The sequence below is a fragment of the Microcebus murinus genome, chromosome 12 (genome assembly GCF_040939455.1).
Source record: "Microcebus murinus isolate Inina chromosome 12, M.murinus_Inina_mat1.0, whole genome shotgun sequence".
NCBI classification, from domain to species: Eukaryota; Metazoa; Chordata; class Mammalia; order Primates; family Cheirogaleidae; genus Microcebus; species Microcebus murinus.
In genome coordinates this window covers 56,490,726-56,505,958 of record NC_134115.1, presented here as the reverse complement: position 1 = coordinate 56,505,958, position 15,233 = coordinate 56,490,726, and the positions used below count along the sequence as shown (strand labels likewise).

General features: G+C 37.6%; 1 protein-coding gene across 1 annotated transcript in view; it reads left to right on the top strand.

Annotated features, from left to right (window-relative positions):
* The window catches only part of RIGI (RNA sensor RIG-I), a 48,117-nt gene that overhangs the window by 5,163 nt on the left and 27,721 nt on the right, over positions 1 to 15,233 (top strand). Inside the window, exons 2-9 of the mRNA XM_012764401.3 lie at positions 961 to 1,095; positions 6,656 to 6,837; positions 7,783 to 7,930; positions 9,372 to 9,494; positions 11,086 to 11,193; positions 11,722 to 11,875; positions 12,385 to 12,643; positions 14,996 to 15,158. Coding sequence (XP_012619855.1) covers positions 961 to 1,095; positions 6,656 to 6,837; positions 7,783 to 7,930; positions 9,372 to 9,494; positions 11,086 to 11,193; positions 11,722 to 11,875; positions 12,385 to 12,643; positions 14,996 to 15,158 — 1,272 coding nt within the window. The remainder of the gene's footprint in view (positions 1 to 960; positions 1,096 to 6,655; positions 6,838 to 7,782; positions 7,931 to 9,371; positions 9,495 to 11,085; positions 11,194 to 11,721; positions 11,876 to 12,384; positions 12,644 to 14,995; positions 15,159 to 15,233) is intronic.

The following is a 15,233-nucleotide window of genomic DNA, read 5'->3' as shown; positions in this document are numbered from 1 at the left end:
CTGGAGCTGGGGGGAGGCAGACTGGGGAGTGACTGGGTACAGAATTTCTTTTTGCAGTAATAGAAATATGCTAAAATTAGTAAGGATTCACAATTGTAAAAATCATTGAATTTTATACTTGAAATGGGTTTTATTGTTGCCAGGACAGAGACCTGGGCAGAGATCCCTTTAACTAAACCTAGGTTGTAAGGTATTCTTTCTTCTCTTGCTTCATTCATTCAACATACCTTTGTTCAGTGTCTGTTATGTGCCAGATCCTCTTCTAATCTCTGAGAATGTAGTGGTTCACTAGCCAGATAACTTGCTTACTCCCTTGGAATTTGCATTCGATTAACAATGGAAAAAAAAATGGAAAATTATCAGACCATACTAAAGTAGTGGTTTGGCCACTACTCCCTAGGCATAAAGTTAGGGTACAAAGTCAGAACGATTACCAGCACCTTGGTAGATAGTTTTCTGCCAAAAAGGGCCATGAATGTACCTGTATCTATTTCTATCTGCTTGCTTGAGTCCACTATAATTGTTACTGATGCCATGGAGTGGTCCTGTCCTCACACTTTTTAAATCCAGCTGTTAATTCAGGCTTTAGAACAAAAACCAATCAAGATGTCAGAGAAGCTTTTGTTCTTCCACCTAAGCCAGTGCTTCCATGACTTACTCCTTGTTGTGAGGAGACTTTTCTCAAACATTTTGAAGAAACTCCTTTTCTAGAGCATGTTCTCAGACTTCCACACCAAACTAGGAGAGGCTTCCAGAGAGGTTGGAAGGGTGGGTTGGTGAAGAATGGGCTTAGTGAGTCCGGGCAGAGAATTTGTTGCTTTCCTGAAGTTCCTTCTTAAGGTGTGACTTGTTACAATCCCTGTCCACATTCAGTAAGGTCTGGCAATCCTTTTCTGGATTTTTCTTCCAATGATTAGTGGTTCTGCAGTTTAACGAGTCATTCTTGCTTCTGTTTTGTAGATGAGGTGCAGTGTATTCAGGCTGAGAAAAACAACAAGGGCCCGATGGAGGCTGCCACACTTTTCCTCAAGCTCCTGTTGGAGCTCCAGGAGGAAGGCTGGTTCCGTGCCTTCTTGGATGCCCTAAGCCACGCAGGTTAGTTCATTTTTCTTACTCATGAATCGGAGTATATTACTTTGCTGTTTTAGAATGCTGTAAAAGCGATATTACTTTTGAGATGTCCACTTACTGTTTATTTCTCTTAGTCTGATGCAATGTAAAGACTATTTGCAGGCAGATGATGTAATTATCTGTCTGAAATAGCCAAAGGAATATACAGAGAGATTATTGTAACTAATGGAAGAGTTTAGCAAGATTATTGGATGCTGATGCAGGTCTAAGCCAGGAAAAAAAAAATCACTGGGAAAGGAGGATCACTGTTCAGAAATGGCCTATTCAGTAAATAGCAATGGGCCATTATTCATTATTAACAGGGTAGTGTTAAAAACCAAACAAACTTCAACTTCCATATCCTTGAGGATACAAATTTATATCTCTTACCTCATTCCATTCTCTTCCTCTCCCTTGCCTTCTCCCCACTACACACAGACACAATGCGTTCAAAAGGATTAGACTTAATTCTAAAAGACAAATTTTTTTTTTAACAATTTTAGAAAATCTAGAATGGTATTCTTAGGACCCTGGGGTAGGGCAGAATTTATGAACAAGACATTAAAGCATTAACCATGAAAGAAAGATTGATACATTTTATGTGTCGATCTAAAAGGGAGAAGCTGAGGCAAAATTAATACAGACCCTTTATTTGGGCCACAGTTGAGGACAACAGCCCTGCGTGCACTTCGGGGTTGCCTTGAGGAATGCTCTGGAGTACAAAGGAGAAGCTCAAGTTTTTAAAGAAAAAAAGAATGACTCAGGAGAGAGGGGACTTATTACAAAAGTTTTTCATCAGGAATGCTCACTGGTTTACAGAAATAACATTGTAAGTGATTGGCTACACATTGTTGTATATAGGGCATGGGGCATTTTATGGTTGCTTAGCAGCAGTCAGTCCTCATAACAAGTGGTTTCAAGTGGTGATTATTTTGCTCAGGAAGGCGTGGTACTGCTGTTACATTTTAAATGCCTCTCTGGGACTGATAATTTAAAGGGGCTTGCATTCCTCAGATAAAAAGATTTTTTTCTTTTACAGATGTTTAAATGAAGAACATCTGTTTATCAAAAAAAAAACACTGTAAAGAAAGAAAGAACAAATCACAGACTGAGAGATCATATTTGCAAAATGTATAATCACCAAAGGATTAATATCCAGAATATATTAGAAAGGTTTTAACAATTGGAAAAGGAAAACACCTATAGAGCAAAAGATGTGAACAGACATTTCGAAAAATAGGAAACACGAAAGGTGAAAAAACATATGAAAACATTCTCAGCCAATTAGCAATTGGGGAATTAGAAACACAGCATTTTATAACCACTAGATAGCAAAACTTCAGTCCAATAGTTTCAGGCTTAAAGAGAACATTTTATGCAAACCTTATATATCACTATATGGAATATAAATTGATAAAACTGTTTTGTAAAACAATTTGACATCATCTTATAGATTTCAACTCTCATGTATCCTTCTGTCCAACAGTTTTACTCTTAAGTCTGCGGCCTAGAAAAACTTACACATATATTCCAAAACATACTTGAATCATGAAGAAACTTGTAGTTCAATAAAAGAAAAGAAGAAAGAAAAATATAAATAATAAATAAATTATATAGAAAACATACATACAAGAATGTTCATATAGAACTGACTGTAGTAAGAAAAACAAATTGGAAGCAACTCTAATATCCTTCAAAAGGAGAGTGGATAGACAAATTTTATAATCACACAATGGTCCATTATACTACAATGAAAATGAACACAGCTGTAGACAACAACTCAGGTGAGTCTTAGAAATGTAATATTTAATTTTAAAAAGTCAAACTTATATATTATGGGATATATTATAGAGTTGCAAACAAATTATATATTAGAAGATCAATCTATGCCATGCAGCTATTCAAAAAAAAAAGAAATCAAGAGAGTGATATATCAAATACAGTTTGGCAGTATCTTTGGCAGGGAGATGGGGAAGGAGAAGAGAAGGCACACACAAGTATTAGAATATTCTAGTTCTTAAGTTGGGTAGTAGGTTCACATATGCTCATTTTGTTATGTTCTTTGTTTTATATATGCTATAAATATTCTGTTATGTGCATCGACTAGTATATAATTTTTAAATTTCTGTTTTTAGAGCTATGATGTGTTCCTTGGTCTCTACCATCCATAGCATACAGAGTTAGTCTCTTCTAGGGACAAAAGACATCTTAGAATTCACCTAATCCAATGTTCCTTCTTCTGTACATGGGGGAACCAAGGCCTAGAAGAGGGGTAGGTGATTTGCTCAATGTACAGCTAATTAGTAGAAAAGATGGAGCCAGAACCTGGGTCATCTTATGGAGTGTCTGTTTTGTGGGGTAATTCACCTCATTGGAAACATCAGAATGGGAAGTCAGACAGTAGGTTCTAATACCAGTTCAGCCACTTACTATCTAGGGGATTTTAGCCAAATTATTTTGCCTCTCTGATGGTTCAGTTGACTCATTTGTCAAAGAAGTGAAAGGATAATTTTCTTTCAGTGTTGTAAACATTGAGTGAGAGAACATACATAAAGAACCTAGCACAGGCTGGGCGTGGTGGCTCATGCCTGTAATCCTAGCACTCTGGGAGGCCGAGGCGGGCGGATTGCTCCAGGTCAGGAGTTCGAAACCAGCCTGAGCAAGACCCCCCCCCCCCCCCGTCTCTACTGAAAATAGAAAGAAATTAATTGACCAACTAAAAAGATATATACAAAAAATTAGCCAGGCATGGTGGCGCATGCCTGTAGTCCCAGCTACTCGGGAGGCTGAGGCAGTAGGATGGCTTGAGCCTAGGAGATTGAGGTTGCTGTGAGCTATTCTGATGCCACGGCACTCACTGTAGCCTGGGCCACAAAGTGAGACTATATCTCAAAAAAAAATAAAAAAAAGAACCTAGCACAGTGTGTCCAGGAGGCACTAAGAAAAGAGAGCAGTTAGCATAACTATAATTTTAACTGTAATGGAATGATCTAATTGTTTTCTTTTTTTCTTTATTTTTACTTTTTTCCTATCACCCCCCCCCTAATGATTTAAAAATGGGCAAATCAAGGAAAATCTGTCACTGCTACTAGAGAAACAAGTATTATCGTGGGGTGTTCTCCATTACCTACATCATCATGTTGTAACACATATATTAAAGTAACAGGTTAAAAACAAACACTACTACCTTTCTTAGGTATTAGAATTCCTCAGGAGGCCTATATATAGTCAATATGTTTGCAATTGCTTTATGAAAAGCAATGTCTTACTTTTCAAATTTTTAAGTGAAAGAGTGTGAATCTTAGTTATAATATTTATTATGAACTGAAACTTGGTATTCTGCTTCTACTTCTAGGATTAATGGTTGTTGACTGACTTTGTTTCATTTCCTCACCTTGCCTTAAAAGTCCTCTAAACTTCTGTTACTGTAATTCATGCCTATTTATCATGAGCAATTCAAATGGTGCAGAAGGCAATAAAGAAAAAAGCAAAAGTTGCCTTTTTATTTTCTTCCCTGTCACTCACACAGCCCTCTTCAGAGAAACCAGTGTTTCTCTACTTTTGGGATATAATTCATCTGGATATTATAAGTTATTTTAATCCTTACCAATCTGTTAGGTAAAAATAGTACTTCTATTTTAAAAATTGAATGAGGTTTAGTACTGGAAGTCTTAGCCAGAGCAGTTAGGCAAGGAAAACCAAAAAAAGGCATCCAAATTAGAAAGGAAGAAGTAAAAATCATCTCTGTTTGCAGATGACAGGATCTTCTATGTAGAAAACCATAAAGATTTTAATAAAAAACTTGTTAGAACTAATAGTTCAGAAGAGCTTCAGAGTATAAAATCAACACCCCAAAAATCAGTTGTATGTCTATATATTAACAATTACTCTAAAAAGGAAATTAATACAACTCTATTTATAGTAACATCAAAAAGATTACAATACTTAGGCATAAACCTAACCAAGGAGATGAAAGACTTTTGCACCCTGAAAACTACAAAACGTGGCTGAAAGAAATGAAAGATGACACAAATAGAAAGACATTCCGGTTAGTTCTTGAATTGGAAGACCTAATATTAAATTGCCCATACTACCCAAAGCAAACTACAGATTGAACACAATTCCTATCAAAATTCCAATGGCAATTTTTGCAGAAATAGTAAAACTCACCCAGAATTCATAGGGAATCTCAAGGCATCCTGAATAGCCAAAATTTTGAAAAAGAACACACTTGGAGGCCTCACCCTTCCTGATTTCAAAACATATTAGAAATGTACAGTAATCAAAAGAGTGCAGCACTAGCATAAGGACAGATGAATAGACTAATAGCCCAGAGAGAAACCCTCAAGTATATGGCCCAGTGACCTTCAGCAAGAGTATAAGAATACTCAATGGGGAAACAGTCTCTTCAACACATGCTAATAGGAAAACTGGATATTCATATACAAAAGAATGACATTGCACACTTATACCATGTATTAGGGTTCTCCAGAGAAACAACCAATAGGATATATTCATTTATCTATGTATATATTATGGGGTATAAACACATGTTCTCTGGGCCATTTTTGCCTGCAGAAACTTCTTTAAGGTTGCTTTAGTTACTTGGGTACATAGGAATAAAACTCAGCCTAATGAGAACAATATGGGCCTTTAAATCAGACAAGTCTAGTGATTCTGTTAGAGAACCTTAGAGTGAGACATTTTTTGAATTATTACAGTTAGAAATTATTTTTTCCTCCTCAGATTTTCCATATACTTAATATTCTTTACTAGGAAAAATGTAAAAGGAAAGTCCCTGAGGGGCAGAAATTTAGATTTGCATTTCTTTTTGCCACCTTTACTGCTTTCCACTGAGAAGACAATAAATATGATGAATTTGACTTAGAGACTGGTGATAAATGAAGACCATGGGGAAAGAAAGACTTTATATTAAGATTAAATGTAAGGTTTCAAATTTGTCCTTTGGCCGGGCGCGGTGGCTCACGCCTGTAATCCTAGCACTTTGGGAGGCCGAGGCGGGCGGATTGCTCAAGGTCAGGAGTTCAAAACCAGCCTGAGCGAGACCCCGTCTCTACAAAAAATAGAAAGAAATTAATTGACCAACTAAAAATATATATACAAAAAAAAATTAGCCGGGCATGGTGGCACATGCCTGTAGTCCCAGCTACTCGGGAGGCTGAGGCAGTAGGATCGCTGAGCCCAGGAGATTGAGGTTGCTGTGAGCCAGGCTGACGCCACGGCACTCACTCTAGCCTGGGGCAACAAAGTGAGACTCTGTCTCAAAAAAAAAAAAAAAAAAAAAAAAATTTGTCCTTTGTACTTTATCCTAAGAGATAATAAATACTGTTAGAAGACCTAAAGTGTTAAGTGACTAAAATGAATAATTTTTTTTTATCAACAACAATTGGGGTAATTTAGAGATTTTTTTTTTTTTTTTTTTTTTTAGTTCTGTCACCACACAGTCAAACATGATTCCTATGGTATTAATTTCAAACTATTTTTCAGTTAGTCTCATAAGCATCCTCATTTTCTTGTTTTTCAGGTTATTCTGGACTTTATGAAGCCATTGAAAATTGGGATTTCCAAAAAATTGAAAAGCTAGAGGACTATAGATCACTTTTAAGACGTTTACAACCAGAATTTAAAACCAGAATCAATCCAACAGAGATCCTTCCTGAAATCTCTATATGTTTAATTAATCAGGAATGTGAAGAAATTAGACAGGTAAGTTAATTAATATAAAATACTAAATTTAGGGGAAATAAGTTGAACATGGGAAATGTCTTCTGTTTTCTATACTCATTTAGACCTGAGAAAGATAATTGAAACCCACAAAAGTCCTCATATCAAAGGCATAATTACCTAGAATAGTATTTTTACTGTGAACCGTGTAATTTTTAGGTCATATTTTTTTTTCAGGTTTGCTGCCCTATTCTCAGTTAAAATTACTGTATTACTTTTGTGAATAATGCTTTATGCAAATTTAAGTAATATTGAGCAGTTCAAATAAAAAGGAAAAGGCTCCTAGACTCTGGCAGTTAAGTGTTTAGGCTCTGGACACCGATGAATTTTGTTAGACTCATAGCTCCACCACTTGTGATCTTGGGCAAGTTATGAGTTCTCTAAATATCTGTGTCTTCATGTGTAAAATGGGAATAATAATAGTGCCATACTAATATGAGTTCTTATAAGGGTTAAATAAGATAATATATGTAAAGTACTCATATATGCCTGGTACATAATAATAGATGCATAATATATTTTAGTTATTATGATTAATAATAAGTCATGTAAATCCCTCTACCCTGAAAAAACCATTTGTTAACATTTTGTTATATGCTTCCAAACATTGCTCTATGCCAACATGCCCATATTGTGAATGGTTGTCAAATGAATTAATTGTTTTCCTCATGTTGCTGATGATGACAGTTATTAGAACTCGGAGGTGAGAAGGCTTGGCTTGACATAGTGATATCACGTGTGAAGGACAAGGATGAAGGAAAGACTATCTTAAGAGACTCTTGGATGGTCAATGAATAAGATCCATTGAACCATAATGTACTATGATTTTAAATTAGCTGGTATATGAACTGACATTTCTTCAGTAAAAACTGATAAAGGGAAAACTTTTGAAATAGTTGATCAATAAACCGCACTTGCCTTATGTAGGTTTCCTTCAATAAAGGGATGATGGCAGGTGCAGAGAAAATGGTGGAATGCCTTCTCAAATCAGACAAAGAGAACTGGCCCAAAATTTTGAAACTTGCTTTGGAGAAAGAAGATAACCAGTTCAGTACACTGTGGATTGTAGGTAACGGTAAGATATTCCTTCCTGAAGGGGAAAGGGGGGGAGGGTCTGAGCGCATGCTGTGCCCTCTTCATGACTCAGCTTAGGGCTTCCCTCATTGCTACCCATCTTTTCCTTACCATCAGAGGCATTTTCCCCTTCAGATTATCAGGGTTACATCTCTAAGGAGAGACCAGCATGAAGCTGGGTTCTGGGAAGGAGGCAGCTACTTGACCATGGAATTAGTTTGATTGTATATAACCCCTAAAAACGGACCAGGGCAAACTGTTCTCATCTAGAATTAGCCCATCTGGCGCAAAGGATTTGGGGAGGGAGAATCTGAGTTTCTAGTATGAGTTTAGATTATCAGAGAAAATAGCTTGAGAATTCTAGACTTTAAAGGTTCAAAATCCAGGACTCACCTGCTTTTCATAGTAGAATCATGAGAAACATTGTCTAGTTCTCTCACCTGGAAGCCATATGGAACTGAACAAGAACAGGCATCAAAGAAGAATTTGTTGTGATTGTCTGAGCCACTGTTTGGTTTCTCGAAGCTAACATCTCGGAGCATTGTTTTAAAGGCCAAGTTTGGGCCCAGCATGGTGGCTCACGCCTGTAATCCTATCACTCTGGGAGGCCAAGGCAGGTGGATCGCTCAAGGTCAGGAGTTCAAAAACCAGCCTGAGATTCATTTTCACTGTAGTTAACTAAAAAAAAAAAATAAATAAAAAACCAGCCTGAGCAAGAAAGAGCAAGACCTCGTCTCTACTAAAAATAGAAATAAATTAATTGGCCAACTAAAATATTATAGAAAAAAAATTAGCCGGGCATGGTGGCACATGCCTGTAATCCCAGCTACTCAGGAGGCTAAGACAGAAGGATTGCTTGAGCCCAGGAGATTGAGGTTGCTGTGAGCTAGGCTGATGCCATGGCACTCTAGCCCTGGCAACAGAGTGAAACTCTGTCTCAAAAAAAAAAAAAAAAAAAAAAAATTGGTAAACATCTGAATGTCTGGTCTTAGCTTTGTGTAGGCTTCTTTAGATTGTAAGTTGGCATGTCTGTATAAATGCACATCTGATTTCTTGGGTCAAGAGTCAGTCAGAAATGGCAGACATGAATGTCTGCTAAATCATGCTTCTTAGTTGTGCATGTTAATCCCTTGGAGATCTTGTTATAATGCAGATTCTTATTCAGTAGGGGCTCAAGATTCAAATAAACCTTGGAAATTGCTGATCCATGTTCCACATATTGAGTAATATAGTTCTAACTGACACTGGAGTTCAAACTCCAGAATGAGATTTCAAACTCAAAATAATTCTTTAATTATTTTGAGAGATAAATGGGAGTAGTTGTGAGAAATCTTAATGAAGATTTAAAATTTTAGTGTCAAGACTTATTTGTGGGGCTTTCACCATTGAAACTATAATCAGATTATGTTGAGATTCTAAGATGGTTTTTGGGTCTCGTGAAGGTGAAAAAGATGCTGAAATTAAAGATCTTGAGGATGATAACATGGAAACTTCCGGCGTACAGATTTTCTACCAGGAAGATCCAGAATGCCAGAATCTTAGTCAGAATTCGTGTTCACCTTCAGGTACTTGACATTGTTTATTCTTTTTTATAATGGTGCCTTTCAGGTACTTTGTGTGGGGACGTGTTTTGCAGGGCGAAAAGTCACAACCTTATGAAAAGGTTTTTGAGGAAAATTAAGAAAGAAAGAATTTATTTTAAAATAGATACTTTTTCTATAATTAGAAATGCCATTCTTTCCTTTTGTAGCTGCTGTTTCTGCTAACTTTTTTTTTTTTTAATCCTATTTTACCACTAAGAAGGTACATGAATTGTCTACATTGAAAATGCAGATAGAGTCCTCTAGGAACTCAATGTCTATGAAATCCCAAATCAGCTTTGTATTGTAAAGAAATACTTCTATTTAGAGCCACTTGCTGAGTTTCTTTTTAAGATACCAGGGCTGCCATGCAAGTTGACGAAGTTAGTGAACTGCATGAATGTGCCTGGCTGAGAGGTCGAGTAGGGCCTGACATCCGGCCCGTGGTGTTTGCCAGATGGCATCTGAGGGTTGGTTGTATCTCCCAAGAGGAGCGCCCTTTTCATATTGACACAAAGACAACTATGTAAGTTCGCTCTGGCCCTGTGAGGCCTCCTTATGCTTCTCGAAGCATATTTTCCTCACTGTTTTTTATGAGGAGGCCAGAAAGTTGCAAAATATGCCATCCATAATAAAAAGTTACTTATAAAAGGGTATCAGGAAGAAAATTAGAATTAATAATGGGTAGTGTTAGAAGAAAAATGTGATTTTAGTATAGCATCATAAAAAAAATTTACAGATTGCTTCTCTACTGAAATGATATGATTTTTTGGTCATTCCAGAATAAAATCAACAAATATAAGTTGCTTTAAATTTTCTGACAAGAGACCGGGCGTGGTGGCTCACGCCTGTAATCCTAGCACTCTGGGAGGCCGAGGCAGGCGGATTGCTCGAGGTTAGGAGTTCAAAACCAGCCTGAGCAAGAGCGAGACCCCGTCTCTACTATAAATAGAAAGAAATTAATTGGCCAACTAATATATATATATAGAAAAAATTAGCCGGGCATGGTGGCACATGTCTGTAGTCCCAGCTACTCGGGAGGCTGAGGCAACAGGATTGCTTGAGCCCGGGAGTTTGAGGTTGCTGTGAGCTAGGCTGACGCCACGGCACTCACTCTAGCCTGGGCAACAGAGTGAGACTCTGTCTCAAAAAAAAAAAAAAAAAAAAAAGAAATCGCTTTGAGAATCTAACATTAATAGTTGGTTTTCTTCAAAGATCTTGGAAGGATTTGTTGTTTTGTTCTATATAGTGTCGCCTTTAACTGGTGGATGTCTTGTCTTACCCTGTTGAGCCATTCTTGCTTTTGTTTCTCCTTATTAGGTGTCCATGATTGTTTAAGAAAGAATTCTTTCTTTTTTTCTTTTCTCTCTTCTTGTCATTGATACTCTGTCATTGAGAGAATTCTGTACTTCATAATAGTGGAGGAATTAAATGGTTAACAAGAGAGAGGATTCTAAACTTTCTCCAATGAGGCCCTTCTTGCTAGAGCTGGAATTTGTGTCCATTGGACTATAGCTATTGGCATGATTCCTCAGAGCAGTAACTATTTGGTAATTTTGTTCATTCTGTGTTATAGATGTGTCTTATACTGATGTGAACAGCCGATTTAAACCAAGAAATTACCAGCTAGAGCTTGCTTTGCCCGCTAAGAAAGGAAAAAACACAATAATATGTGCTCCTACTGGTAAGCCAGTTGCCATTACTCCCATCTAAGTATTAACCAGGCCTGACCCTGCTTAGCTTCTGAGATCAGAGGAGATATCAGGGTGATATGGCTGTAGACAAGTTGCTGTTACTTATATAGTTTTTCTCCGTTTGTGTCCTTTTTTTTTTTCCTTAAATACTGGGGCAGAATGGGCAAGTGTCAGTTTTTCCCTTGTTTTATTTGTCTTTTGAGAAAACTATCCTATTAATATAATGTCAGCATATTGTAAGGAACATGGGAAGGGAAAGAAAAATGCCCTTTGTTATCTTGCTTTGGGGTCCTGGCTGTTTGTTTGCATGTTACCTAGGGAGTAGCTTGATTTTTTGGTTGGTTGGTTGGTTGGTTGGTTGGTTTTTAGTCATAGTCTAAATTCTGTAATTGTTGACCCAACTAAATTAATTTATTAGTCAGCCAAGTGGTATTAGAAGAGCCAAAAATAAATGTTTCTGAAGAAATATCTAATACAATATTAGTTACATGTTTTCTTTTTTCCTTACATGTTAAAAGGTTGTGGAAAAACCTTTGTTTCACTTCTCATATGTGAACATCATCTTGAAAAATTTTCACAGGGACAAAAAGGGAAGGTTGTCTTTTTTGCTAATCAAATCCCAGTGTATGAACAGCAGAAATCTGTGTTCTCAAAATATTTTGAAAGACTTGGGTAAGTATAACAGTTGATTTAACTTCTTTTTCTCTAGTTTCACATAACTGATTTCTTTTTTGTTTTTGAAAAGCCATGATTGAAAAATTGTATAATTCAGCTTTTATATAATCTAGATATAATTCCTTCATGGATTCAAGTCTTTTTTGTTAGGTATACCAGAAATCCTAAACTCCCTTGGTTTGCTCTTGTACAGTGAGTAAATTACTTAAGGGATAAACATAATGTTTAAATGACACATTTAACTTTTTTAATGATTTTATAACTTATTTGATATTACTCTTTTAAATACTCTTTTCTCTCTCAGTGACCTGAAAGAATTAACATATACTAGTATAAATTATAACTAGTTTGCATTTATTGATCACTTATTGTCAGGCTCTGGGCTAAGGACTTGTAGATTTATTCCTTTTGGACTTAAAGAAACCTTAATTCTGATACAGTGTTTTATCTTCATGGTTCCTTATTCACACTGTGGTTGGTAATAGGGAATTTTTGTCATTTCCCAGGTACAGAGTTACAGGCATTTCTGGAGCAACAGCTGAAAATGTCCCAGTGGAACAGATTGTTGAGAACAATGACATCATCTTTTTAACGCCACAGATTCTTGTGAACAACCTTAAAAATGGAACTATTCCATCACTGTCTGTCTTTACTTTGATGATATTTGATGAATGCCATAACACCAGTAAACAACACCCATATAATATGATCATGTTCAATTATCTAGATCAGAAACTGGGAGGATCTGTAGACCCACTACCCCAGGTATCTCCTAAGTCAGATTCTTCAGAAGAGCTATAATCTTCCTCAATCCTGTTTACTTATTCTTGTGACCACATTGAAAATGTCCTTCTCAGGTTCTGAGTCTGTATTGTACTACTCATTGTTTTTGATTCATTCATTCGTTTGTTTACTTAACAAATATGTATTATGTGCCCCCATGTCCCGGGTACTGTGCTAGACACTGGGGTTACAAATGTAAAAATACATAGTCCTTGCCCTCTAACAGCTTAAGTTTCATGGGAAGCCAGATATATAAGAATTATGTCACAATTTATCAAGATAGCATGCTATAGAGATGGGTACAAAGTGCAGTTGGAACGTAAGTCAATGTGCTATGAAAGTAAGAGGAAACCTAATAGAAGTTAGGTTAGGCAAATGCTAACAGGAAGAAAATATTGTGTGTCCAGAGGCACAGAGGTATGAAAGCACCTGTTGTGCTCAAGAATCTTGAAGCTCTTCAGTATGACTTGAGTGTAGAGTGTGAGGTAGGGGACAGCACTAGGTGAGGTAGGATGGGGGAGAGGGAGTGACTGATGAAGCAAGATGCTCAGAGAGACCAGAGGTGTGGGATAAGTAGGCAGGCCAGATGGATTAGAATGGAACGGAAAAATCAAACATCATTTTTTGGTGTCCTCCAAGAAGGAGGTGAGAAGAGTCAATTCAGAGAGTAGTTCTTAGATGGAGTTAAAAGGGGAAGGAAGGGAATCCCTGGTATATAACCTCTTTTCTGTTGAATGTAGGGGAGGTAGATCATTTGCTGAGAACCAGTCAATATAGGAATGGGGCAGGAATCTTGAGAGGATTTGAAATGGGAGGGAGAACTGAGAATACACTGAAGAATTCTTTGGTCATATTGGGGACCTAAATAGGGTTGGAAACCATGAATTTGTGATATACTGCTTTGCACATTTGTATGAAGTTCTCTAGCCCTAATACCCATTTAGGTAGTTCAGGTTAAGAGAAATTCAGTATGATGTCCACAGACAAGAAAGTACCCTTCCATAGAGATTTATATTTCTTACAGCTTTTTTCTATTAGAATAAAATTGGTGGTTAACTAGATTCCTTGCTGGTTAATCAGTTATTCAGTAACTATTGAGTGGCTATTGGAAGAAGAAATGAATGTTTATTACATGACCATTAAGTTGAATTTTTTTTTTTTTTTGAGGCAGAGTCTTGCTTTGTTGCCCAGGCTAGAGTGAGTGCCGTGGCGTCAGCCTAGCTCACAGCAACCTCAAACTCCTGGGCTCAAGCAATCCTGCTGCCTCAGCCTCCCGAGTAGCTGGGACTACAGGCATGCGCCACCATGCCCGGCTAATTTTTTCCTATATATATTAGTTGGCCAATTAATTTCTATTTATAGTAGAGATGGGTCTTGCTCTTGCTCAGGCTGGTTTCGAACTCATGACCTCGAACAATCCACCCGCCTCGGTCTCCCAGAGTGCTAGGATTACAGGCGTGAGCCACTGCACCTGGCCCATTAAGTTGAATTTTTTACAAATGTTATGTTACTGAATCTACACACCTACCATTGTATTTTTTTTTAATTTTAAAATTTTTTTTTTTTTTTTTTTTTTGAGACAGAGTCTCACTGTGTTGCCTAGGCTAGAGTACTGTGCTATCAGCCTAACTCACAGCAACCTCAGACTCCTGGGCTCAAGCAATCCTCCTGCCTCAGCCTCCCGAGTAGCTGGGACTACAGGCATGCACCACCATGCCTGGCTAATTTTTCTATATATTTTAGTTGTCCAATTAATTTCTTTCTATTTTTAGTAGAGATGGGGTCTCGCTCTTGCTCAGGCTGGTATGAACTCCTGACCTCAAGCAATCCGCCCACCTCAGCCTCCCAGAGTGCTAGGATTACAGGCGTAAGCCACCGCACCCGGCCAACCTACCATTTTAAATAGCTGTTTCCCAACTTTACAGAGAACTGCAAATACTTGTCCAAGGACGCACAGCCAGCATGACATGACTAAAATTGGGATGGAAGTGTGTCTGGTTTAAGTCCTTTTCCTTTTCAGCATGTTGTTCTCCACATCGTAAGGGACACACGGGTAAAGAGAGGACAAGCCCTGCCTTGAAAGGGTTTCCTGTCCTGGTTTCCATGCTAACAAGTTTTGCTTTCTGCATTTATTCAGTGCTTTGCCTAATGGGGACCTTTCTTTTAGCAATGTCATAGAGGATGTCAGAAAAAAAATAATGTTCTTGCTCTTTATTTGAAGTTACTAAACACAAAAACGAAAACCCTACTTCAGCAGGAAAGAGTTACCTGGGGAGTTGTGGCAACGTCATGCTGTTTCTCAGATGGCTAAGGATTTGGAATGTTCCTTTGCAGGTCATTGGGCTGACTGCCTCAGTTGGCGTTGGGGATGCCAAAAACATAGACGAAGCCATGGAGCATATCTGCAAGCTGTGTGCTGCTCTCGATGCATCAGTGATCTCGACAATCAAAGAGAACTTGGAGGAACTGGAGCAAGTTGTTTATAAACCCCAAAAGTGTAAGTGGGATCCAGTAACAAACCCTTTGGGATTTCATTACTCGCTGCTACCCCTGGTTCAGAGCCATCTAGGTG